The 25,675-nt window shown below is 34.3% G+C and overlaps 1 protein-coding gene across 11 annotated transcripts in view; it reads left to right on the top strand.

The window, feature by feature from the left end:
- Positions 1-25,675, top strand: part of PPP1R9A (protein phosphatase 1 regulatory subunit 9A) — a 299,308-nt gene that overhangs the window by 176,447 nt on the left and 97,186 nt on the right. For all 11 annotated transcript variants that reach the window (XM_059396822.1, XM_059396823.1, XM_059396824.1 and 8 more), the window contains one exon: positions 12,713-12,817. In XM_059396822.1, the coding sequence (XP_059252805.1) occupies positions 12,713-12,817 (105 nt within the window). The remainder of the gene's footprint in view (positions 1-12,712; positions 12,818-25,675) is intronic.

Genomic DNA, 25,675 nt, shown 5'->3' with positions numbered 1-25,675 from the left:
AGAGCAGCATGCTAGCACGAGACTTTGAATAAGCACTAGAACCCATGTATGAATGGCTTGATGCCACTTCTAAGATTCAGTCTTTTGGGGGCAAATTTCCTGTGACTTTAGTGTGTTCTGTTACTCTTCCTAAAGGTAATTTCCAATAATCTCTAGTCTCTGTGAGGGTCACTTTTCCATTTCTTTTTGTTTATTTTGATAGCATTGTATACTATAGCTGATGACTTTCTTGGCTTATTTGCAAAAACACCATGACTTCATTGTGAATCCATCTATTTTCAGTTTTTTCTTTGCTCTGGTTCCACTTGACCCTCACCTCACAGAGTCAGTAGCCCTCCTCTGTTAATGTGAACTTATTTTGTTCATACCTTTCTTAGCACACTTACTGAAATATTTCACACTCTCCGTCTCTCCAGTTCCTTCAACATACACACATATCCCTGTACTTCTGCAAATATTTGTGTGTGTGTGGGTGTGTATGTGTGATATTCTGAAACAGGAATCATACTTCATTCAAATTTGTATCCCAGTGACTCTCACTGTTCTTGGAGTACAGTCAGGATCGACTCACTCTTGCTAAATTACTGACTGAATGAATCAATCAAATCAATGAAGCAAGCATATTATTTTCTCTACTTATATTTTTCTAGCACTTTTGCTATCTTCCTTCTGATTAGAGTACTTAGAAATGTCCCTCTAATTGTATTTGTTGCATTGCATTTTATCTAAATTATCCTGTACAAGGATGTATATTTTCAGAAATTTCTTTGACTTTTCCTGTACTTCCTTTATTCTTGTCCATTAAGAAAATCATCATCCTCATTTTCTTCCAACTCTAATTACTCTGTCTATTGACAATGTAAAAAACCTATATTCTGCTTTGACTTTTATTTCCTCCCCAGTAAATGCTAGCCCTGTACGTATTGGCTTACAAAGAAAACCCGTTTTAGAAGTTTTCTGCCCTGTACTTAGTAGTTCCCACACCCATCCTTGACTTTTATCTATTTTAAAAATTTCTACCTTCTCAAATGCTTTTGCCTGATTAGAACACCGTACCACCTTTTCATTTCATAAAAGCATAACAATGACATTCGTTTTGAGAGTTTGAGCTTTTCAGCTTTACTTCCCACCCCTTCCCCAAAGGCCAGCTGTGTTCATTGTTCAAATTCTATAATTCAACTTTAACTTGGTGTTTCAAAACACAAACTATATTTTAAAGAGTTGAAAGAGAAAGAATTTCTACTGGTAAATCATGCACTTGAACTGCCATGGATGTTTCTTGGAGAAATGCCGTGGGTTTACAACGGTCATTGGTCATTCAGACGCATTGAGGAAGCAAGCGTATACTGCCTGATAGCATTCCACTAGATTTTATGTAAAGGTTAGGAAGAAATAAAGTCATAATTTTGGCCATGAAAGTAGTTTAGAATCAACTTAAAACTCAACGTCCTCACTCCCAACACAACCCTACACAACAAAATGACTTTCATAAAGGAAATGTTATATTATATTACACAAATTATATGTACACAGAAACAAAGATAGAAAGTTTTTAAAAAATGCTACTAAAATTAAGTAAGATTTAATCAAGACAGATGTTTTCTAGACAGTCTCTGAGAAAAAAATACTTAAATGACAACTGGCCAAGAGAAGATGTTGTTACAGAAAAGAGATTGGTAAAAATAGAATGATGGAAAGGGAGGCAATAATTAGGATATTTGCCTCTTTTGAGTCTAACCAACAGCAGTGTATAAAAAAAATGTTATCCTAAAAGTGGACATTTAACTTTTGTCCTATCCAGAGAACAAACTACACATAAAAGGAACTCTTTCTTTTCTCTCATTCTCCAAAATCGTTTAATAACATGAACAGTATATAATTATTGCTCTGGACTCAGATGTCAGACCCATGAGGTTGGCAATCTATTTGCTTAGGGAGACCTTATACCTCAATAAATAATAAACATTTATCTGGTAACATGTAACATTAGATGAAGGTATAAAACATATGGTATAGAAGAGGTTCAAAGGATGGAAGAGATCACTGGGCTTGGGTAAATAGATTAATACTCAAAGAGAAGTTAACATTTGAGCTGGGCTTTTAGGAGAAAGCTTTTGAGAAGACGAAGGGATACATGGGCACATGTTTCATAGAGGATACAAAGGCAGGAAAGTGAACAGTCTTTTCAGGATACGGCTTGCCTTACAGTTCTTAGCTATGTGAGGGAGTTGTTGGACAAAAATGAAAATGTAGTTGAATTGATACTAGCTGATGGTAATAGGAAATATGCTAGGTAAATAAATGGATACATAGCAATGTTTATAACAGGTGTTGTCAATATCGTTAAGATGTCACATACCCTTGTATTCATCTGTAGATTCAAAGAAATATCAGTTAAAATCCCAGTGGGCATTTTTTTTTTAAAGAAATTGGTTAGCTGGTTCTAAAATGCATATGGAAATGTGAGGGACCTAGAATAAAAATTCTGAAAAAGAATAAAATTAGAGGACTGACCTTATCTGATTTTATAAGACTTATTGTGAAGCCTCAGTAACCAAGACTATGTGATATTCGTATAAAATAAAAAATGTGGAATAGAAAGTAAGCAATAGATTAGACACATGTAGTCGTTGACTTTCAATAAAAGTGCCAGAATAACTCAGTGCTAAAGTGTACAGTCTTTTCAACAACTAGCAGAAAAAAAATTAGTTATCCATATGAGGAGAAAAAATACCTGAGCACAAATGTTATCACACCATAATTAATTAACTTTGATTAATTAATCAAAATCAATCCTAGATCTAGATGTTAGAGTTCAAACTATGAAAGCTCTAAAAGAACGCATAGGTGAAAGTTTTTGTATCATCACATTAAATAAAAGTTTCTGAGACAGCTCACAAAAAGCTCGGACCATCAAAGAAAAAACTGGCAAACTGAATTTCATTAAAAATCACAACTTTTTTTTACTTTGAGAGACACAGTTACAGGTAAGGAGAAAATATTTGCAAACCACACATACAGAATATGAAGAACATTTACAAGGAAATAACAGCAACCCGATTTTTAAAATTACGGACCAAAGATTTGACAGCCATTTCAAAGAATATATGTATGGCCAATAGCATATGAAAATATGTTCAAAATCTCTAGTCATCAGTGAATGCAAACTAAAACAGCATTGAAATACCATTTCCTTTGGATCAGGTCATGATCTCAGGGTCCTTGGATCAAGTACCAAGTTGGGCTCCCGGCTCTGCAGGGGTCTGCTTCTCCCTCTACCCCTCCTCATGTTTGTTCTCTCAATCTCCCCCCCCCCCACATAAGTAAATAAAATCTTAAAAAAGAAAGAAAGAAAGAAAGAAAGAAAGAAAGAAAAAGAAAAAAGTGGTCCTGGACCTGCTCTATGGGAGAACAGAGTTGGGTCCCTCAACCACATAGATCAAAGGGGAAGAAGGGAAACATATGCTGTATACTAGAATTATTAATTCACTATAGTATTTGATCTACCTATTAATATTTAAGGAGCCCACCCTCTAGCCCAATTACCAACCAAAAGTTCTTAAACTTTAGCACCATTCCTATTTCTTAGAGGTACAGTACTCTAGTCTTGTGCATGGTGAAGGGTGGACGCAAATGGGGAGGGATGGTAATACTGTTAAATATCAAGAAGGATAATGTGGGATAAAGCTGTCAGAGTGAGATTAAGACCTAGTGCTGAAGACACTTGATAGCTACACTAAGTGATTTAGAAATACATTTTATGGGAATGACAAAGCTGGTGGTGTTTTGGATAAAGTTGTTCTTTTAGATGAATTTTTAACATTTTATTGATATAATTCACATAGCATACAGTTCATTTATTTAATTGTAGAATTCATTGGTTTCCAGAATATTCAAAACATGTGTCGCCAATTAATTTTAGCACACTTTGATCACTCCAGAAAGAAACTCTATATCCATTTACAATCATTTTCCTTTTCTCCCAACTCCTCCCTCTTCTCCCGGCTTTAGGCACTGATCTACTTTCTGTCTGTAGAGATTTGCCTTTTCTAGACATTTCATATAAATGGAATCTTGCAATATATATTGGTCTTTTGTGACTGACTTTTTTTCACTAGCATAATGCTTTCAAGGTTTATCCATGTTGTAGCAGGTATCACATTTCCTTCCTTTTTATTTCCAAATAATATTCTATTGAACAGATATACCTCATTTTGTTTATTCTGATATCAGTTGATGGATATTTGGGTTGTTTCTGCTTTTTCACTATTATCAATAATGCTGCTTATGTATAAATTTTTGTGTGGACATGTCCTCATTTTTCTTGATACATACCTAACACTGGAGTTTCTGGGTCACATGGTAACTTTATGTTTAACCTTTTGAGGAACTGCTGGATGGTTTTCCAAAGTAGCTGCACCATGTTACATTGCCTGTGGTAATGTATGAGGGTTACAATTTCTCCACATCCTCATGAACACTTGTTATTATCTGTCTTTTGATCATAATCGTCTCTGAGTGGGTATGAAGGGGCATCTTATTTTAGTTTTGATTTGCATTTCCCTGATAGCTGTTGATGGCAAGGGTCTTTTCCATGTGCTTCTTGGCCATTTGGGTATCTTCTTTGGTGAAATGCCTGTTCAGATCCTTTGGCCCACTTTTTTTCTCTTAAGGTATAATTGACATGTAATATTATATTTGTTTCAGGTGTACAGCATAATGACTTGTATACATTGTGAAATGATAATCATGGTAAATCTAATTAACATTCATCACTAGACATAGTTATAATTTTTTTCCTTTTTTTTCTTGTGATGAGGACTTTTAAGACATACATAGCAGCTTTCAAATATGCAATACTTAACTTACATATTATTAACTGTAGTCACCATGCTGTAGATTACATCCCCATGACTGACTTATTTTGTAGCTGGAGGTTTGTACCTGCTGACCCCCCTACAGTCATTCTGTCCACACCCCACCTCCCTACCCTATGGCAACCACCAATCTGTTCTCCGTATCTGTGAGCCTTGTATTACTTGTTTGTTTTGGTTTTTAGATTCTACAAAAAAAAGTGACATCCTCCATTATCTTTCTTTGCCTTAGTTTTTAAAGTGGATTGTTTGTCTTTTTGTGACTGGGTTGTAACTATCTTTATAATGCTGTAGACACAAGCCCCATATCAGATATATGATATATAAATGTTTTCTCCCAATCTGTGAATTATTGCATGTTAAAACAATGATGAGATACCATTACACTATTAGAATGGCCAAAATCCAAAACACTGACAGCACCAAATGCCGATGAGGATATGAAGTAAAAGGAATTATCGTTCATCATTTTGTGTTGTTACCATTTCAAGCTTTTTACAAATTGCAAACGGCTTCTTAACTGTCTTCCTGATTTTAATTTTTCCTTCTTCAGTCTCTTCTCATCCTCAACCCTAATGGAGGAACATAATAGCAGTTTTCAAATATATGAAGGACCATCATGGAAATAGGAATTGACTCACTCTGCGTAACTCTAGTAGTAGAAAAACTATTCTCTTTTCTTCTAAATCACATTATGGATAATATAATTCAGTCCGTCCTTCAAGACTGAATGCATTTCATAAAAAATTCATCTCATTTTATATCTTCTTTTTGGACTCAGATGGTAATAGACCAAGGCAAATAAAAACAAATAAAAATCACTTCTTCATACCTTCAACTTGCTTTACACTCCAGTTTTGGTTTTCATTATGTTCTCGCACATCCTAAAACAGGCTGATACTGTAGGTCTAACTTTTGTTATCCTTTCTCAAGAAAAAAAAAAAAAAACTAATCCCATTACCTCACCCAAACAATTATATTTTTTTCTGTCACTGTTGCTGCTAGCATCATCTCAATTGTCCATATTACTCTTAACTTACAGCTTACTTAACCAACTTCTAGTTAGCAACCTTTCTAGGTGGATGGGGACTTGCTAATGATTGTCCATTATGCACAGGCAGTACCAGACTAGCAGCTATCATTTTCTGCAGCCACACACTCCATTTTTACATCTTCTTAACGTGTGGAGATAAACACATTCCTTAACATGATGCAAAGCTAGAGTAACTTTGTAACATTTTATTTTTTATTTATTTTTTGTAACTTTGTAACATTTTAATGTAAGCAGAGTTGTATATATTAAAAGCTATGCTTTTATGGCCAAGGCGTTGGAGATAACTAAAAATCTGGGAAATCATGTTTTAAGCTGACACTCTATAAAACATAATTATCATCGATATAAAAGTTTGTCAGGATTATGATTCAGTTTGGTTAAACACAATCTAATTTTCCTATATGTCTTAAGCTTTTTATAGGAGTACTGTTAATCTGATCACTATCCATATCAGAATATTAGGAAGTACAGATTGATTAATCTCTTCATTTGGAAAATACAAAGCCATACCTTTACAAAATCATGGAGAAAACACAAGTATATATCTTAAACCAAAATTATTAAATTAGTCTTACTTGTCTGAAGATTCACTTTTACTATGTGAACTGGGCTTTCTATTAAAATATTGCTGAGCTTCTAGCAGAATCTTTAAGAAATATTTTTTTCTTAAATGTCTAGCATGTTTGAACTTTTCATTAGATATTAGAATGTAAGATTTATGAGAGTGCTTGCTATTCTCTGTGAACCAGGTTATCACTCCTTTAACTTCCAAGACTTTATAATTTAATTTATTAATACCCTTCTATGTTAGGGACATATTTCATGCATACACAGTGAGAGATAATGGCTTTTCTCAGTTACAGCAACACAGAGGATTTGTCACTTCAGTTCTGCAACCTCAGAAACAGCGTTAAGTAATCAAAGAAATACAAAAATTCACCAGTCAAAAAAAAAAAAAAAAGATTTCAAAGGGCTATTTTCCTTTCTAGTGTTCAGGAAATTTTTTTATGAAATAGTTGAAGCCCGCAAACAGACAAAAAAAAAAAATTAAAAGATAGTAACTTAAAATTTTTTAAAATCATCTCTCCCATGAGAGATAATAGATCCCTATAGTCCCAATAGCTGTCTTGAATGGTCAGAATATAAAATTACACTCCTATTCATTGCTGCTACCAGTGGGGAATTATTTTTCATTGTTGTTTAGAGCAAACTCGATCCAGAACCAAAATGGCCAAAGTCAGAAAAAACTTCAATACTATACTACATTAGGAAAAAACTGTGTTAACAAAGATAGTACTCTGTTGCTGCTTTAGAATCCGTCTGGGGCCCAAGCAATTACGCGGGGGCTTAACCAGCCCACAGTGTGTATTTCTGTGGGAACAGTTGCCCTGGCTTTGTGAATCCACTCTGGCATCTTGGGTAGAAGCTCCAAAGCCATCGTAGGCTAATATTCAGAGAGTTAAAAAAAAATGACTTTCATACATATAAAATGAACACGGATTAGACTTTACTTAACTCACTAATTAATGAGAGAACCAATGGGATGTGGTAAATGTGATTCAAAGGACATTTAGGAAGTACGTAGTTAAAGACAAGTTAATAAAGTAGTATTAGAAAAACATTACTAAGTTAGATATAAACTAGTTAATATTCTACAGGGAAATAAACCATGGCCTATGGGATTATCTTTTCTAACAGAAGGAAAGTACCTAAATTTATTCCAGACAGAAAAATCTGCAAATTAACATGCAACTTAAATATATCCAGGATTTTAAACAGTGATGGCAAGGGTCTTTTCCATGTGCTTCTTGGCCATGGAAGATACATTCCCCCAAATTATCCTTGGGTGGACCTACTAAATATGCACCTTAATCATATTGAAAAGAGAGGTTACTCTTCTTTTTATTCTTATTTTCAAGCTTTAAATAACTCTTCTTAACAGATGGCAAAAACATAGGATATACCCAGCACTTGTCCAGAGTTATTATAGTAGCACAAGGATTATTGATGGGAAGCCTCAATATGATAAAGATGTCAGTGTTCTCCAAACTAATCTAAAAATCAGTATGATTTTATTAAGACCTCAACGAGTGTTTTTAGAGAACTTGGCAAGTAAGTCTTAAACTAATTATGCAGAGAAAAAGCTCAAAAATAGAGCAGAAAAATCTGAGGACAATGAACAAGGTGGAGGGAATTATCCTATGAAATGTCAAAACTAATTAGGAAGCGATAGAGTGTGCAGAGATAGACAAGTAGAAACTAATAGAAAACCCAAAACATCTTGATGCACATTTTAAACCCAGACAGATGCAGCACTACAAATCAGTGGAGGAAAAATGAACTCTTAGTAAAAATGTTATTAAGGTATTTATTTATAACACTTGAAAACATAAAAATATATTGCTAACACATATTATAATAAAAAATAAGTTCCAGGTAGTTAACAACCTAAATGCAGAATGGCAAAATGTTAAAACTTTTTTAAGATAAATATTATTTTATTTTTTTTTCAGTGTTTTAGAATTCATTGTTTATGCACCACACCCGGTGCCCCATGCAATACATGCCCTCCATAATACCCACCACCAGGCTCACCAAACATCCCACCCCTCCAAAACCCTCAGTTAATTTCTGAGAGTCCACAGGCTCTCATGGTTTGTCTCCCCCTCAAATTACCCCCAATTTACTTCTCCTCTCCATTTCCTAATGTCCTCCATGTTGTTTTTTATGCTCCACAAGTAAGTGAAACCATATGATAATTGACTCTCTCTGCTTGACTTATTTCACTCAGCATAATCTCCTCCAGTCCTGTCCATGTTGATTCAAAAGTTGGGTATACATCCTTTCTGATGGAGGCATAATGCTCCATTGTATACATGGACCATATCTTCTTTATCCATTTGTCCATTGAAGGGCATCTTGGTTCTTTCCACAGTTGGGCGGCTGTGGCCATTGCTGCTGTGAACATTGGGGTACAGATGGCCTTTCTTTTCACTACATCTGTTTCTTTGGGGTAAATACCCAGTAGTGCAAATGCAGGGTCATACGGTAGCTCTATTTTTAATTTCTTAAGGAATCTCCACTCTGTTTTGCAAAGTGGCTGTACCAACTTGCATTCCCACCAGCAGTGTAAGAGGATTCCCCTTTCTCCACATCCTCTCTAACACTTATTGTTTACTGTCTTGTTAATTTTGGCCATTCTAACTGGTGTAAGGTGGTATCTCAATGTGGTTTGGATTTGAATCTCCCTAATGGCTAATGATGATGAACATTTTTTCATGGTCTGTTAGCCATTTGTATGTCTTCTTTGGAGAAGTGTCTGTTCATATCTTCTGCCCATTTTTTCGACGTGATTATCTGTTTTGTGGGGGTTGAGTTTGAGGAGTTCTTTATAGATCTTGGATATCAGCCCTTTGTCTGTGTTGTCATTTGCGAATATCTTCTCCCATTCCATGGGTTGCCTCCTTGTTTTGTTGACCATTTCCTTTGTTGCGCAGAAGCTTTTGCTCTTGATGAAGTCCCAAGCTTTTGATCTTGATGAATGTCCCAAAAGTTCATTTCCGCTTTTGTTTCCTTTGCCTTTGGAGACATGTCTTGAAAGAAGTTGTTGTGGCCGATGTCAAAGAGGTTATTGCCTATGTTCTCCTCTAGGATTTTGATAGATTCCTGCCTCACGTTGCGGTCTCTTACCCATTTCAAGTTTATCTTGGTGTATGGTGTAAGAGAATGGTCGAGTTTCATTATTCTATACATAGCTGTCCAATTTTCCCCACACCATTTATTGAAGAGACTGTCTTTATTCCACTGTACATTTTTTCCTGTTTTGTCAAAGATTCTTTGACCGTAGAGTTGAGGGTCCATATCTGGACTCTGTACTCGTTGGACCAGATGGACTTCATAGGTATATACAGAACATTCCACCCTAAAACAACAGAATACTCACTCTTCTCGAGTGCACATGGAACTTTCAACAGAATAGACTACATCCTGGGTCACAAATCAGGGCTCAACCAATACCAAATGACTGAGATTATTCCCTGCATATTCTCAGACCACAATTCTTTGAAATTGGAACTCAACCAAAAGAAAAAGCTTGGAAGGAATTCAAACACTTGGAAGCTAAGGACTACCTTGTGTAAGAATGTTTGGATCAACCAGGAAACCAAAGAAGAACTTAAACAATTTGTGGAAACCAATGAGAATGAAGACACTTTGGTCCAAAACCTATGGGATATGGCAAAGGTGGTTCTAGGGGGAAATAGCCATCCAAGCCTCCCATTTTTTCTGGAAAAATCCAGAATATACCAACTCTCTTTATACCTTAAAGAACTGGAGAATCAACAACAAATTAAGCCAACCTCACACACAGGAAGGGAAGTAATCAAGATTAGAGCAGAGATCAATGAGATAGGAACTAGAGATAAAGTAGAACACATCAGCAAAAGTAGAAGCTGTTTTTTTGAAAGAATCAATAAGATAGATAACCCCCTGGGCAAACTAATCCAAAAGAAAAGAGAGAGGATCCAAACTAATAAAATTATAAATGAAAAGGGAGAGATCATGACTAATACCAAGGAAATAGAAACGATCATCAGAAATTATTATCAACAGTTATATGCCAATAAGTTAAGCAACCTAAATGAAATGGATGCATTCTTGGCAAACTTCCAAAACTTAAGAACTTCCAAAACTGAATCAGGAAGAAATTGTCAACCTGAATAGACCAATATCTAGTAACGTGATTGAAGCAGTGAGCAAAAATCTTCCAAAAAACAAGAGCTCAGACCTGACAGATTCCCTGGAGAAGTCTACCATTCAAAGAAGAAATAATACCTATTCTCTTGAAGCTGTTTCAAAAAATAGAAACAGAAGAAAAACTTCCAGACTCTTTTTATGAAGCCAGCATCACCCTGATCCCCAAACCAGGCAAAGACCCCACCAAAAAAAGAGAATTTCAGACCAATATCCTTGATGAATATGGATCCCAAGATTCTCAATAAGATCCTAGCTTATGGAATCCAACAGTACATTAAAAAGATTATCTACCATGACCAGGTGGGATTTATCCATTGGATGCAAGGGTGGTTCAACATTCGCAAATCAATCAATGTGATGGAATAAATCAATAAGAGAAGAGAGAAGAACCACATGCTCCTCTAAATTGATGCAGAAAAAACATTTGACAAGATATAGCATCCGTTCCTGATCAAAACGATTCAAAGTATAGGGATAGAGGGAACATTCCTCAACTTCATAAAATCTATCTATGAAAAACCCACAGTGAATATCATCCTCAATGGGTAAAAGCTGAGAAGCCTTCCCTTTGTGATCAGGAACATTACAAGGATGTCCATTCTCGCCACTGTTATTCAAGATAGTACTAGAACTCCTAGCAACAGCAATCAGACAACAAAGAGAAATAAAAGGTATTCAGATTGGCAAAGAAGAAGTCAATTTCTCTCTCTTCCCAGATGACATGATACTTTATATGGAAAACCCAAAAGACTCCACCCCCAAACTACTAGAACTCATACAGTAATTCAGTAATATGGCAGGATACAAAATCAATGTACAGAAATCAGTTGCTTTCTTATACACTAACAATGAAAATATAGAAAGGGAAATTAGAGTATTGATTCCATTTACTATAGCACCAAGTACTATAAGATACCTGGGAATAAACCTAACCAAAGAGGTAAAGGATCTGTACTCAAAGAACTACAGAACACTCATGAAAGAAATTGAAGAAGACACAAAAAGATGGAAGATCTTGGATTCCAAGATTCCGAGCTCTTGGATCGGAAGAATAAACATTGTTAAAATGTCTTTACTGCCTAGAGCCATCTATACTTTCAATGCCACTCCAATCAAAATGCCACTGGCATTTTTCAAAGAGCTGGAACAAACAATCCTAAAATTTGTATGGAACCAGAGGAGAAGTGAACGGGGGTAATTTGAGAGGGAGACCAACCATGAGAGACTGTGGACTCTCAGAAATTAACTGAGAGTTTTGGAGGGGAGGGAGGTGGGGTGTTTGGTGAGCCTGGTGGTGGGTATTACGGAGGGCACATATTGCATGGAGCACCAGGGTGGTGCATAAATAATGAATTCTGGAACACTGAAAAAAAATAAAATAAAATAAAAATTTTAAAAAATGGTATGTATAAAACATGCATAAAGAACACTAAACATTAAAGAACACTAAACAAGAAAGAACATTAAAGAACACTAGTAATATATATGCTCTTAAACATAAACATATACATTTACATACATGTGTGCACACATACATACATACATACATACATACATACATACATACAGTTATGAGTATTATCTGTGTTAAGCGTACAACTTGAATAGGAAGGATTCCCTGCAGTTCTTGATGTTTTTTCCTGAAGAGGAGTGGTGGGAAGAAGGACCAGGGAGGAAGCCCACAGCAAATTTCAGCTGGATCTTTTAGGTTTTATGTAATTCATTAAGGACAAGAAAGGATGTAAGTATGTCATATGTTAGCAGTTGTCAATTTGTTGTGATAGGAATACAAATGTTGGGTGACCTGAATCTCTCCATTTAGTATTGCTTTTTGAAACAATCTGTTTTTCAAAACAATGTTTTAAAAACATTAAGTATTTGACTAAGATTGGGAGCTTGTGGATAAAAGACAAATTTCAGGTCAGTAAGAGTATCATAAAAATCAAGTATTTTGTCAACTCATATATTGAAAATGGTAATGTACTATCAGAAAAGTTAATTGTGGTTCATTTCTCTCCTCTTTCCAAAGAATACAAGTCAATGACCAGATTGTGGAAGTGGATGGAATCAGCTTGGTGGGTGTCACACAGAATTTTGCTGCAACTGTTCTCAGAAACACCAAGGGCAATGTCAGGTAAATATGTGTCTTCAGATATGTATAATTTTATTATTTAACATTTTGTTATATTTTAGTTTTCTAGATTATACCTATCATCTTATGTAATTACAATGAAGATTTTATCTAAATACTTAACACTTGCCTTAATTTTTAATGTTTCCTTCTTTATTGTAATTAGTTTATGCAAATGTAATATAAGACCAAAAATGATGGTAATTTAGGATGACACAAAGATATGAAATGTACAGTGTGACTCAATATGGTTAATTATTGAGCTATGTTAGTGTGCCTAACTGCATAAAATTTCTACTTAAGTCCTCAACAAACATGGATTTAGACTCTAAATCCTTTTAATAAAACTAGTAATACAGTAAATTGAAATTGAAATGATTGTACATATATTTAGTGCTACATGTTTTTAGATAAACTGGCTAAATTATTTGAGGTTAATACATGCATTTAAATAAATCTCTTTATAGATTTTATAGGACTAATCCTCAATAAATTGTGACTCTGCCAACTTAATAGGACAGAGGGTACATTCTTTTCAACCTTGAAATATATATCCTGTCCTGGGGGTTCTGAAAATTGTAGCTAAAAAAACAAATAAGAAAATAGTCCTGAGCCAACTAAGATCAAGGTTTGAAATCCATTTTATTTGGTCATAGGGTATTTATTTTTAAATATTGTGCTGCTTATGTCTTAATATTTTCCCATCAATCCTACAAAGGCACACATAGGTGACATTAGTATGGGCAGTTATCAAAATGTTTTAGTGTTATCATCAGAGTGTCATGGCCAAATACTCTGAAATATCAATGAATCAATATTGCTGTAAAGAGGGTAACATGGAGATTTTATTGCAGTGGGTTTTATGTTGCACAAACATGGGTTTAAGTTTTAGAATTTAGATATTTTCAGTTGGAAAATACCCTTTCATGCTGAAGGAAGTGTTTAAGAATACAACATCAGTGACTTTTATGGGTGCTATGTTGATGCTTCAAGACTACCCATAGTCCTGAAAAAAGTGTGTGAAATAATTGGAAAGAGCACAGGAAGAACCGTCTGATGGCTCTCTTAGAGCTGCGTGGGTGGGCTCGCTCAGGAAACGGGACTGTCTTTCTGCAGATTGCTGTCCTTTCTTGAGACAGCACTTTCCTCTGTCAGTAGAGAACTTTGGTTGTAAAGCTGTCCATTAAGATTTGAAGTGAATTTTAAATTGAAATCAGTAAGATATGCATTCAAGTTGTAGAACATTTTTCTTTTTTCTTTCTTTTTTTATAAGAACATTTTTCAGTTGCAAGGAAGTTTTCAGTTCCATGAAATCATAGCCGCCCTTTTTTATTTCAAGCCTCCTAAAAATTATAAATGGCATCTCCGCTATCTCTGGATTTCAGTCTCTCCCTTTTTCAGTCTGTCCTTTGTATACTTCCTCCGGGTGGAGGAAAATAATAGCAGTTTTCAAATCTAGGAAGGGCTATCGTGGCAAAAGGAATGAACTCATTCTGTGTGACTCAAGTCCTGGAAGATCTGGGACCTTTGGGTAGAAGTGATAATTCCACATCCTCATGTGCCTCTCCTCTGCAGACACCTTCAGTCGCCACCCGTTCTGTACAGCATCAAAGCTCTTGATCCTGATATTAAAATCTTTTGTCACCCAGTCTTATCACGTACCTCCCCCTGTATTCATGCTTTGGTAGAGTCACACTGGGGTAGCCATATTCCTTCAAAACTGACTTGAGTTATTGTTTTATTATTGTGCCTTTCTCTCTGTCATTTCTTCTGTTTAAGATACTGTCTTCTGTTTAGAACCTACTTATCTTGAGGAACATATTTCAACTCCTTTACCCTCCAAGAAATCCTCCTTGACCTCCATATCCCCTAGTGGTCTCTCTTCCTGGTTGCATTCATCATTCATACTACGTTTTTAACCTTGAGGTTACTGAATATTACTTTCATCTTTTAAAGGCATACGTTTATTTCCTCATTCACTTTGCACAAATCTTGATATTAAAATGGGACCTTTGACACCTTGGTGGCTCAGTTGGTTAAAATGGGACCTTTACCCCTCCTTATACCCCCAAATGGTTTAGCCCAGGGTCTTTGTTAATGGAATATAAGGAGTAAGTCTTTTCTCAATTTTAACTTATCAAAAGTATTATTGGAGTTCTGTGAATATAATTTAGGTGGTAGTTCTTCATAGAGCATTAATACGATAACCGGATACAAAAACTTGACTTGTGTTTTTAATGAACTTTTTAAACCTGAGGATTTAAAATATGCATGGTTTTATATTTCTTATTGATTGGTGACTTAGCTATTACATTTAGTGGTTACTGAAATTTATTTTCAAAAAGGGATATCTGAAAAATTAGTAAATTTAGTTTGATATTTTTCCTAACTACTAAGCACATATCTGGGAGGAATGTCTGGAAGCCATGGCTTTAAAGATGTAAGTGGGAGGAAGATAGGAAGCTAGAAGTGATGGGAAAAATGAAACTGAGATTTGGTTGGTGATTATTTCTGAAGTATTAGAGGTCAAGATTTTTACTTATTTCCTGGAAATGTATATGAAATTGGTACCAGGATATGGATATGCATCAAAATCATACAGTGAAGTTCTGTGACTTCATCTGCCCTTACAGAGAATCATTTCCCATCTGACCTCAGTCTGCTTTATTTTATTAAACTTTAAATTATAATACCTGAGTTTATGAACTAATACTACTAACAAAGACTCCATTACTATGACATTTTTTAAAACACTGGAGAAATTACAGGTATTTTAATGTGGTAATTTTTAAGGCTTATGTGTTTTTCAACTCTGCATCATTTATATGAGTTAAGAAGTAGTTCAGCTCAAACCAGGTGAGGTCCTGGGGAATTGGAAGTCTAGGCCTGACTCAAAGTGTCAGTAAACAATGACTACTTCCTTCGTTTTACCAATGTCATTTAAAAACTAAGCACTCAGGATAAGTACTATGCTAATATCATGTAATTACTTAACATAATTGATTAGGATAAGACTCCTTAAGTAGTTTATAGTCAGAAATAATGCAACACAGCAACAGGAGGGGAAAGATAAGCATTAACAGGGTGGGCATGGTGAACTCAAGACACAGTCTTCTTTATCATCCCTCTTCTGGGCCTCGCAGGACTTGCCCGTCTCCAGATGATAAACCACCACGGGTGTGTACATGGAGCATCTTGGTACCAAGAAGTCCAAAGTCTGTGTGTGGTAGGGATTTCTCATTGAAATCATTGAAAACTCCTGGACTCCACAAAATCTAGGTAGAAGAAATAAATCCAGTGATTATTACCAAACAACTTTGACAGGTTAGTCTGTCTTGCTTTGAAACAGCTCAATGACCCCTATTTGCAAAACACATTTTTCCCTGGTTAGTATATCTCGCAGCTTTGACCAAGGTTCAGTACCATGCTCTAGGCAATTCTGTATACTTTGTCAGTCCATTCGGTTTCTAGATTAACTCATGCTCTCTAATATGTAGTGCATAACACATTTACGGCTCTCCTTTTGACTTTAGATTCATACTACTTAGCATGTTTCTATTGTATGTTTCTTCTTTTAAAAATTTTTATTGGAGTATATTTATTGTATATTTCAGTATTTCTTGGTGAAAACCTAAAAAGAAAATGTAAATTACTTGAAAACCTGTAATCTTGGGGCACCTGGGTGGTGCAGTGGGTTAAGCCTCTGCCTTTGGCTCAGGTCATGGTCTCAGGGTCTGAGAATCAAGCCCTGATAGGGCTCTCTGCTCAGCAGGGAGTCTGCTTCCCCCCCTCTCTCTGCCTGCCTCTCTGCCTACTTGTGATCTCTCTCTGTCAAATAAATAAATAAATAAAAAGAAAAAAAAGAAAACCTGTAATCTTTTTGATGCTTGATAGAAGGTAACTTGCCAAATGTAGTATAGTTAAAAAGTTAGAAAAATGTTCTATTCTTATTGTCAGATCCTACAATATATAAAGCATAATTTAAATAGTTTAGATTCAGTTCATTTGAATCCACAGGTTTAGCTACTTAAAATCCATTTTTAATCAGAACATACTAAATAATGCTTTTCTTAGAGATCCTTAAAAGACCCTGATGTCTGTTGGTCCATGTAAAGTTATGGGAAAATACTTTTAAACATGAAATTATAAAGTTATTAGAAAAATAATAATTAGTTCAAAATGATAAAAATACTGGTCATATACCTCTGGAAAGAAAGCAGGAATCTCTAGATATTAGGAGACTAATTAAAATTTATACAAACTACCTTCTAATTAATTTTGGGTATGTAATTTAGCTTTCTGTGATGTTGTTTTGTCAGAGATGTCCCAAATGTAGACATTTGACTCAGTCTCTCATGTTTTATCTCTGTGGACAAGGGGAAAAATGTGTTTGAATTATAAGATAGCCACAGGATAGGTACAATAATGGAGCTAATTCTGTTACAAATTATAAATATTATTTAATGTGTTCACTGATATTTCTTTATGCACTTAACACTAGGAGTAATTGTCTTTCTCTAGTAACTACCTTTTCTCCCATGAAGCCAGACCTCATAGGTTCAGATTCTGACTTGTGAAATGGAAGCTGTGTTTATGGGAGTGTTAAAATTTCCTTGTGCTGTAGTCTCTTCACGTATAAACCGGGCATCATAATAGTACCTCCCATACATTTTAGATGAGTATTAAATGAGTGAAAACATGTAATGAATGCCTAGAAAAAGTTGAAATTCAGTGAAATTTTAGTGATTATTATTTTCTTCTGAAAACTCTGATTCCTTCTTAGGTGTTTATGTAGATTGTTAGAAAACTGAGTCAATTTTATAGCCATTTCTAACAAAGGCACAGGATCTGATAGTCTGCAGAGGAAACCATTGTTACAGGTTTCTCTTTTTAGCTCTTTTGGAAGCACCAATATAAGTCTTTTCTTTATTCTTTGATTTTTCAGTTTTAGGTAAAAATTTAATGATTGCTTACTGTAAAACTTTCACTGATCAGTTTTATTGTTCAGTTAAAAACTTTTGCAAGAGTTTATGACATTTACATTCTATTAAATGGCTATAGTTATCTTGGGCAGTTTTTCTATAAGTTCATTCAAAAATTAAAACCAATAAATCGTATTTATAATGTTATGGTTATGAAAGTATTACTCAGTCTAGAATCAAGTATGACTGAATTGATAGGAAATGAAATGTAATTTTATGTCATTCAATCTGTGTCACTTTTCAAGGCATAAAGATTCTAATGGAACCTGACTTAATTTATTTCTAGCCTTCTTGATTTCCTCTGGGTCATACTTAGCTGCCAGGGAGCTTACATGTCTAAAAATGTATTATTTGGCCCTGAAATATAAGTAGGTATAGTATTTGAATTCAAAATCCTTCTCTTTCAGTATTATGAAGATATTTTCCATTGTCTTTAGGTATCTACAATTGGTAAGGAGAGTGTTAGTATTAATCTGATTTGTAGCCCTTTGTGGTTTTCTGCTTTGGATTTTTTTGCCTTCTTTGGTTTTTGAAATTTTTATCAGGCTATAAGTAGATCTGTATTTGCTTGTTTGTTTGTTTGTTTTGCTTGGAACTCAATCTGAAGTTGAATTTGGGAAATTTTCCATTATTTTGTTGTTTTTTTTCTTTATTTTTCATTGTGTTGATCTTCTTTTCTCAAACCAGTATTAAATGGGGAATTAGATACCTCGGCCATATCCTCTGGCATGTTCTTTTCTCTCAGGATCTCCGTCTGTTTACATTTTTTTAATGTATTCTTGAGTTTTCTCGATTTAATCTTCCAGATTACCAATTTATTTTAAAGCTATGGCCTTTTTTCTTTTTCTTTTCTTTCTTTCTTTTTTTTTTTTTTTCCCCAGCTGTTCTGGCCCATTCTCAATTTCCTTTTGTTACTTAAATCTCCATTCTCTCTTGTCTAAGCTTGAGAGTTATTCAGCTTCCTACTTGAGATCTTCATGTGGCATTCAAATTCAATTAAATTTCATTTGGCACATCAAATGTAATATGTTCAAATTATTATCGTTTATTTGTACCATTCTCTGTCATGCACCCTTGTCCAAAAAAAAAAAAAACAACAATAAAAAAACAAAACAAAAACATATGATCTTTACGTGGCTGATTCCCTCTTATCAAGTCTCAGTTCAAAGATCACTCTTTCGGTGAATGAATTCTTCTTATAGTATGGTACTTACGTTGTCTGAACACCAAGTCAGTTTCTGTCACTTTACCATGTTTTCCATATAGCATCCTCCAAGCAAATGATCCTCTGATGATCCTCTCCTCTGGGCATTGCTTCTCTTGTTCAGTTTTCTACCACGTTTACTCCTGACTAGCCTTGTTGATTAGAGCATGAAGGAAGTAGTGATGTATGACTTCTGAGGCTAGGCTGTAAAAGGCATGTGGCTTCTACCTTGGTCTTCTGGATCATCAGCTCTGGAGAAATCCAGCTGCCACGTTGAGAAGACATTCAGACAGCTTTCTGGGGAGGCTTACACAAGGAAGAAGTTAGGCCTGCCAATAGCCAGTGCCAACTAACCAGCTCTGTGAGGGCGGCACCTTGGTGCGAGATCTTCCAGCCTCAGTAAGACCTTGAGATACTTGCAGCTCTGTCAACATTTGATTTAACTTAGTGAGAAGCACCAAGCCAGAACTGCCTTGTCAAGCATCTCCTGAATTCTTGACTCAGAGAAGATATGGAAGATAAAATGTCTATAAATTTTGGGATAATTTATTATATAAGTTAGAATAAAAGAGAGGACATCATTATAGACCTAACAGATAGTATAAGGATTGGCCAATATTATGAAGAACTTTATGCTGATATATACAACTTATAATAAATGATAAATTTCTTAGAAAACAATACTATGATGGAGTACCAAGGCTCCTTCAAGAAAAAGTTGAGTGTGTGTGTATGTGTATAAATGTGCACATGAAAATGAATTTAGAGTTTAAGTTTTCCAGCAAAGAAAATTCCACTATCAATTTGTTTGACTGGTGAATCTTACCACAGTTTAGAGGGAGAAATAACGTGACTTCTATATAAACTTTTCCAGAACATAAAAGAGAAGACACATCTCAGCTACATTTATGAGATCAGCATTACCATCATATTAAAGTCAGAAATAGACCTTAAAACAAAAGTCATTACATACCAGTATTGCTCATAAATGTAGATATAGAAGTCCTTAGCAAAAATTTAACAGATTGAAGTCAGGAATATATGAAAAGGATAATACATTATGGCTAAATGACATTTATTTTTGGAATGCATGTTTGATTTAATGTTTGAAATTCAACGTGTGGAATTTTCTATACTGATAGAAGCATGAAGAAAAATCATAGGTTTGTATGCTCATCTCAGTAGTTGGAGACCAAAAAACCTCAGGAAACTTGAAATACAAGAGAATTTCCTCAATGTGATAGATAACATCTAAGTGAAATCTACAGCTAATATCGTACTTAATGATGAAAGACCAAATGCTTTCTGTCTAGTATAAGAACAATGTCAGTGTGTCCACTTTCACTACTTTCTTTAGCCTTGTCCTGGGGCTCATAACTAGGACAATGAGGCAAAAATAAGAAATGAAAAGCACAAAAGACTGAAAAGGAAGAAGTAAAACTATTCACAGATGAGATGGTCATCTATGTTAGAAAGACCTAAGGAATCTACCAAAGATGCTACTAGAACTACCAGTAAGTCAGTCAAACAGGGTTACAGGGCATAGGTTGATGTACAGAAATCAGTTCTATTCGGTATACTTACAACAAGAAGGAATTGAAAATTCAGATAAAAAATATTTGTTAGCATCGAAAACATGAAATACTTAAGGATAATGTTACAAAGATATGTTGACAACTTCAGCAAAATATTTCTGAGAGAATATAAGGACTACCTAAATAATGAAGCAGTAGACCATGTTCATGGGTCAGAATACTCAATGTTGTTAATATTTCAATTTCCTCTAAATCTGCAGACTAAGAACAATCTCAGTGAAAATCTCAGCAAGATTTTTTGTAGAAATTAATATTTTCTAAAAAGAACAAATTTGGAGAACTTTCACTGCTGCAAAACTACACTAATCACAACAGTCTGGTTTAGGCATATGGACAGAAATCCAATTTAATGAAACAGAAAAGAGAGTTCCAATATCGACCTGCACAGACATGAACAACTGATTTTTGACAAATGCACCAGAATAATTCAGTGGGGGAAATTATAATCTTTCCAACACATGGTGCTGGGACCATTGAATAACCTCATTAAAAAAAAAAAGAATGAGAACACTTGACCTTTGTCCCACAGTATATACAAAAATTAATTCAAGATTGATCATAGATCTAAATACAACTGAAACCAAAAATTTCTAGCAAACAGGCAAAAATCTTTATGACCTTGGGTTAATCAGATCTTTTAAGACACAAAAACAGAAATAGAAGAGAAAGACATGATAAATTAAACTGCATCAAAATTAAAACATTTGTTTAAAAAAATCCTTAAGAAAATGGAAAAGCAGGCTAAAGACTGAATATTTGCAAAAACAATTATCTGATAGAGGACTATTATTTAGAAGATATGAAGAACTCTTATAATTCAATAAGAAGATGTATAATCTTATTAAAAATGTGCAAATCAATTAAAGAGACACTTTACTGAGGAGGATATACAGTTAAGCACATGAAATACTGCTCAACATCATTAATCACTGAGGAAATGCAAATTAAAACCACAATGAGGTACTACTGCACACCCATTAGTATGGCTGAAATTTAAAAGACTGATAATACTAGGCATTGACAAGGATGTGGAGCAAATTTAACATTCATTTGTTGCCAGCGGGAATGCAAACTAGCACAGCCATTTTGCAGAATAGTTTGGCAAATTCTTATAAAGCTAAGCATGCACTTGCCATATCAGCCAGCAATTCTATTCTTCGCTGTGTGTTCAAGAGCAATAAAAACATATATCTACCCAAAGACTCATACTTACATGTTCATAGGAGCTTTGTTCATAAAGCTAGAAACAACTCAAATGCCCTTTAACTGATAAAGAATATACAAATTGTATATTATAGCCTCTGTAATGAAATATTTCTCCGCAATGTTAAGAAATAAATTACCAATATATTCAACACAATATTTGACTGTCAGAACTATTATATTGACTTAAGAAGGCAGACAGAAAAGGCTTTATACTCTACTTTAAACCTCAAGCATTTAAGAGGCATTTCTGAGGCAGTAAAAATGTGCTATATTGTGGCTATTGTATTTGTGACTCAGCTGTCTGTATATGTGAAAGCTCAATGTATTAGACAACTTTAATTTGGCGAATTTTATTATATATAAATCTGATCTCAATAAAACTGATTTTTAAAAAAAGTATGTTAATAGTTATGATTAACTTAGAAAGCACCATGCTAACTAATATTATTGATGGGAATGGGGATTTCTACTTAAGAAAGGCAGATGTAGTCAAACTGAACTTCCTCAGTAATATGTATATGTTATTATGCTATATACTTCTTTTTAAAAATAAAAAATACTTCCCATTATTAATTTTCTATGAGAAAAAATAGTATCTATATTAAATTCTTATCTGGACACTTTTCTTTCTTTAGACATGGATTTGCAACATAACTTTAAGAACTCATGTGTTTTGGGGTGTTACAACTTTAAATGGGACCTCTCTGATCTTGTTTACCACTATGTAAATGACATAGTGTACCTATTGTTGTAAAACATGTTGCCCCAACCTGAGTGACTTGAAACAACAAACTTTTTATCTCACAGTTTATAGGATCACTTTCCAGCTTTTTCATGAGACCCTCTCTATAGGGAGGGCTAACAACATGGAAACTGGATTTCCCAGAGGAAGTAATCCAAGAAAGTATCCAAGATGGAACCTACCATCTTTTCATAACTTAATATCCAAAGTGACATTCCATCAGTTTTGTATTTTATTTGATAAAAGAGCTTAACAGGTCCCTCTTATATGCTCCATGAACATCAGGAGCCAGAGTTCACTTAGGTGCATTTTAGAGGCTGCATATTATGTAATGATCAATCACTGATTGATGGATAGACAGGCAGTCTGATCAATGTGGTACCACAGTATAGTTTGTTTAATGACTACCCTCTCTTAAAAAGAACCCTGAAAATTTTTGAGACTACTTGGAAAAGACTGACCAGGATGGGAGATATCTAAACATTTTTTCCTTGTATATATATAAAAATTAAAGACTCTGCCAACTTCTACATAAAATAGAAAATTTTAAGAAGACATAGTATAATGATTGTGAAGTATTTGAAAGATTGAACTGTGGGAAAAGACTTAGGTATTCTTTTAAACTCCAGATAGCTGTCCTAGTACGAGAGGACAGCAATTATAGGAAAATGATGTTACAGGAGAGCAATTGTGCTTCAGTATGAGAAATTTCTAATAAATTGTATATTTGTTCTTCAGTGCCATTTACATTAAACTTGAAATGCTTTCTGGCAAGTACTGCTACTTATGGTCAATAACATTCATCACACTTTTATCCTTAGCATATGTGTTTAGTGAGTTTTTGACATTGAGCCATATGACACTTCTGGAGATGAGGATTTTGTAGGAATTCTGGTTACACATAATAAAAAATAAATTAATCTGAAGGTCTTAAATATTTTCCTATCCTTTTTGGAAGAGGTTATACTACTCAAAAGAATATAAATGCATGTTGAATTTTTAAAATAAATATGCACTTGTTTTTTTTTGGATTCACACGTGGATATGTAATTTGTCTTTTTTTTCTAAGATTATTTATTTATTTGACAGAGAGAGAGATATCACAAGTAGGCAGAGCGGCAGGCAGAGGGGGAGGGCGAAGCAGGCTCCCTCCTGAGCAGAAAGCCTGATTCAGGGTTCGATCCCAGCACCCTAAGATCAGGACCTGAGCCAAAGGCAGAGGCTTAACCCACTGAGCCACCCAGGCACCCCTGGATATGTAATTTTTAAATATGAAAGTTTTTTTCTAAATTTTTTTTTTACCTAAAATCATTGGTTTTCCATTTGAAGTACATTAAATCTTGAAATGTTTTTGCTTCATTCACATCGTTTTAATAAGAGGTTTTGTTGCCATTACAGCACAAGGGGAAATTGAGAGTTTCCCTTTTTATCAGAGTCTTGATTTTGTGGTTATGCATAATGGGGTGTCATTTGTAATGAAGGGCAGTGAGGGCACCACCATGTTCATGCAAATTCTCAGTCCTTACAGATTTTGTGTTTACATTACTCCCTTGTGGTTAGACAAGAGGAATGGGACCATGAGTTTTGCAACTTTTAAATTATTTAAATTATTTTAAATTATAACTACTTGTGATAGAAGATTAGATAAAAGATTAAAAACAGTGGAAATTTCAAAAAAAATGTTTTAAAGGGGACTTGGGCTTAATGAGACATTTTCTGGGGCCAATATATACAGATTAGCATTCAGAAATTTTTCCTTTAAATATTTGTATGCATAACTATTTAAACCTGAAGTTAGCTTTTAAATCAAGAAATTTCTGTTCTTGAGAAGGTATAGCATTTATAGAAAAAATTTAAGTTTACACCTATTATATAGCATATAATCCTTGAAGTGGCACGAGTTAGGCAATTTTTTAAAAGATTTTTAAAGAATTCCAATTATTTTTGTTCTATATTAAAATATAGTTGTAGAACAAAGTTCTTATGATTAAGGTTGGGTTATATATAAAATTCATTTCAAAAAAGTAATGCTTATAGTTAGGTTTAAACATTTCAGATCTAGATATTTAAGGTCTAGCTTTTAAAAGCAAAGAGGTTGATGGGGGCAGGTGGGCAGGTGGTGGACTACATGGGTTATAGGTATTAAGAAGGGTACTTGTTATGATGAGCCCTGGGTGTTACATGTAAGTTATGAATCACCAAATTTTAGTCCTGAAACCAATATTACACTATATGCTAACTAACTAGAATTTAAGCAAAATTTTGAAACAAACATAAAAAAGCAAACATTTTCCTAGATGAATTTAAAAATTTTAAATGATATAGAGTATGCTATATTAATCTAAATCCCAATATAGAAAGGAAAAATATGTAAGGGTACCCAAATATAAGAAGAGACAAAAGCTTTGCTGTGTAGCTGTGTAGGACTTCAACCTCAAGATAATAATAGCAAATCTCAGTGAAAGCAGCTAAATATGCACTTAACACCACTTGCTAGAAAAAACTGAGACACTTTCTACAAAAATATTTAAAAGTACCATGGGATCTTATGATCCAAGACTCCAATATAATGAGAGTAGGTGATGTGTATCTATTTTTCTTTTCATTTTTTAGGTATATCTTACAGGTTTTTGGTGTGCGCACAGTAAGTATTTGTTGCAGAATAAAATAATTGATTTTGTAAGAGCTAATAAGTATATTCTACTGTAGCTTTTCCTTTTTCAGACTTGATTAAGTCTACATTAAAAATTCTTTAGTATAAAAAATTTGAAATTTTGACATCATTTAAGTACCATTTTTGACTATCATAAATATCATAAATATCTGCAAAACAAGGCACTCATAACTCATCAATTTTCAACATAACCTCTCACATCATTTACACTGAACATGTAGGATCTTTATGACTTCAATTCAGCAAATTGTAAATGTAATTTTATAGTTGTTTAGTTTTTGTTTGACAGCGCACCAGAGAATTCAATAAACTAATCCAATAAATCCTGTATAATTTCGTCATCTAAACTGTAAAAGACAGTGCATGGACACTGCTTGGTCTGATAATAGATGAAAGGAAAAGGGGAAACTGATTTATCTGTCTTTCTCTATTGTATCTCAGCCTGAGGGAATGAGGGG

The sequence above is a fragment of the Mustela nigripes genome, chromosome 4 (genome assembly GCF_022355385.1).
Source record: "Mustela nigripes isolate SB6536 chromosome 4, MUSNIG.SB6536, whole genome shotgun sequence".
Lineage (NCBI taxonomy): Eukaryota > Metazoa > Chordata > Mammalia > Carnivora > Mustelidae > Mustela > Mustela nigripes.
The sequence above is the reverse complement of the archived record's forward strand: the minus strand, read 5'-3'. Positions and strand labels throughout refer to the sequence as shown.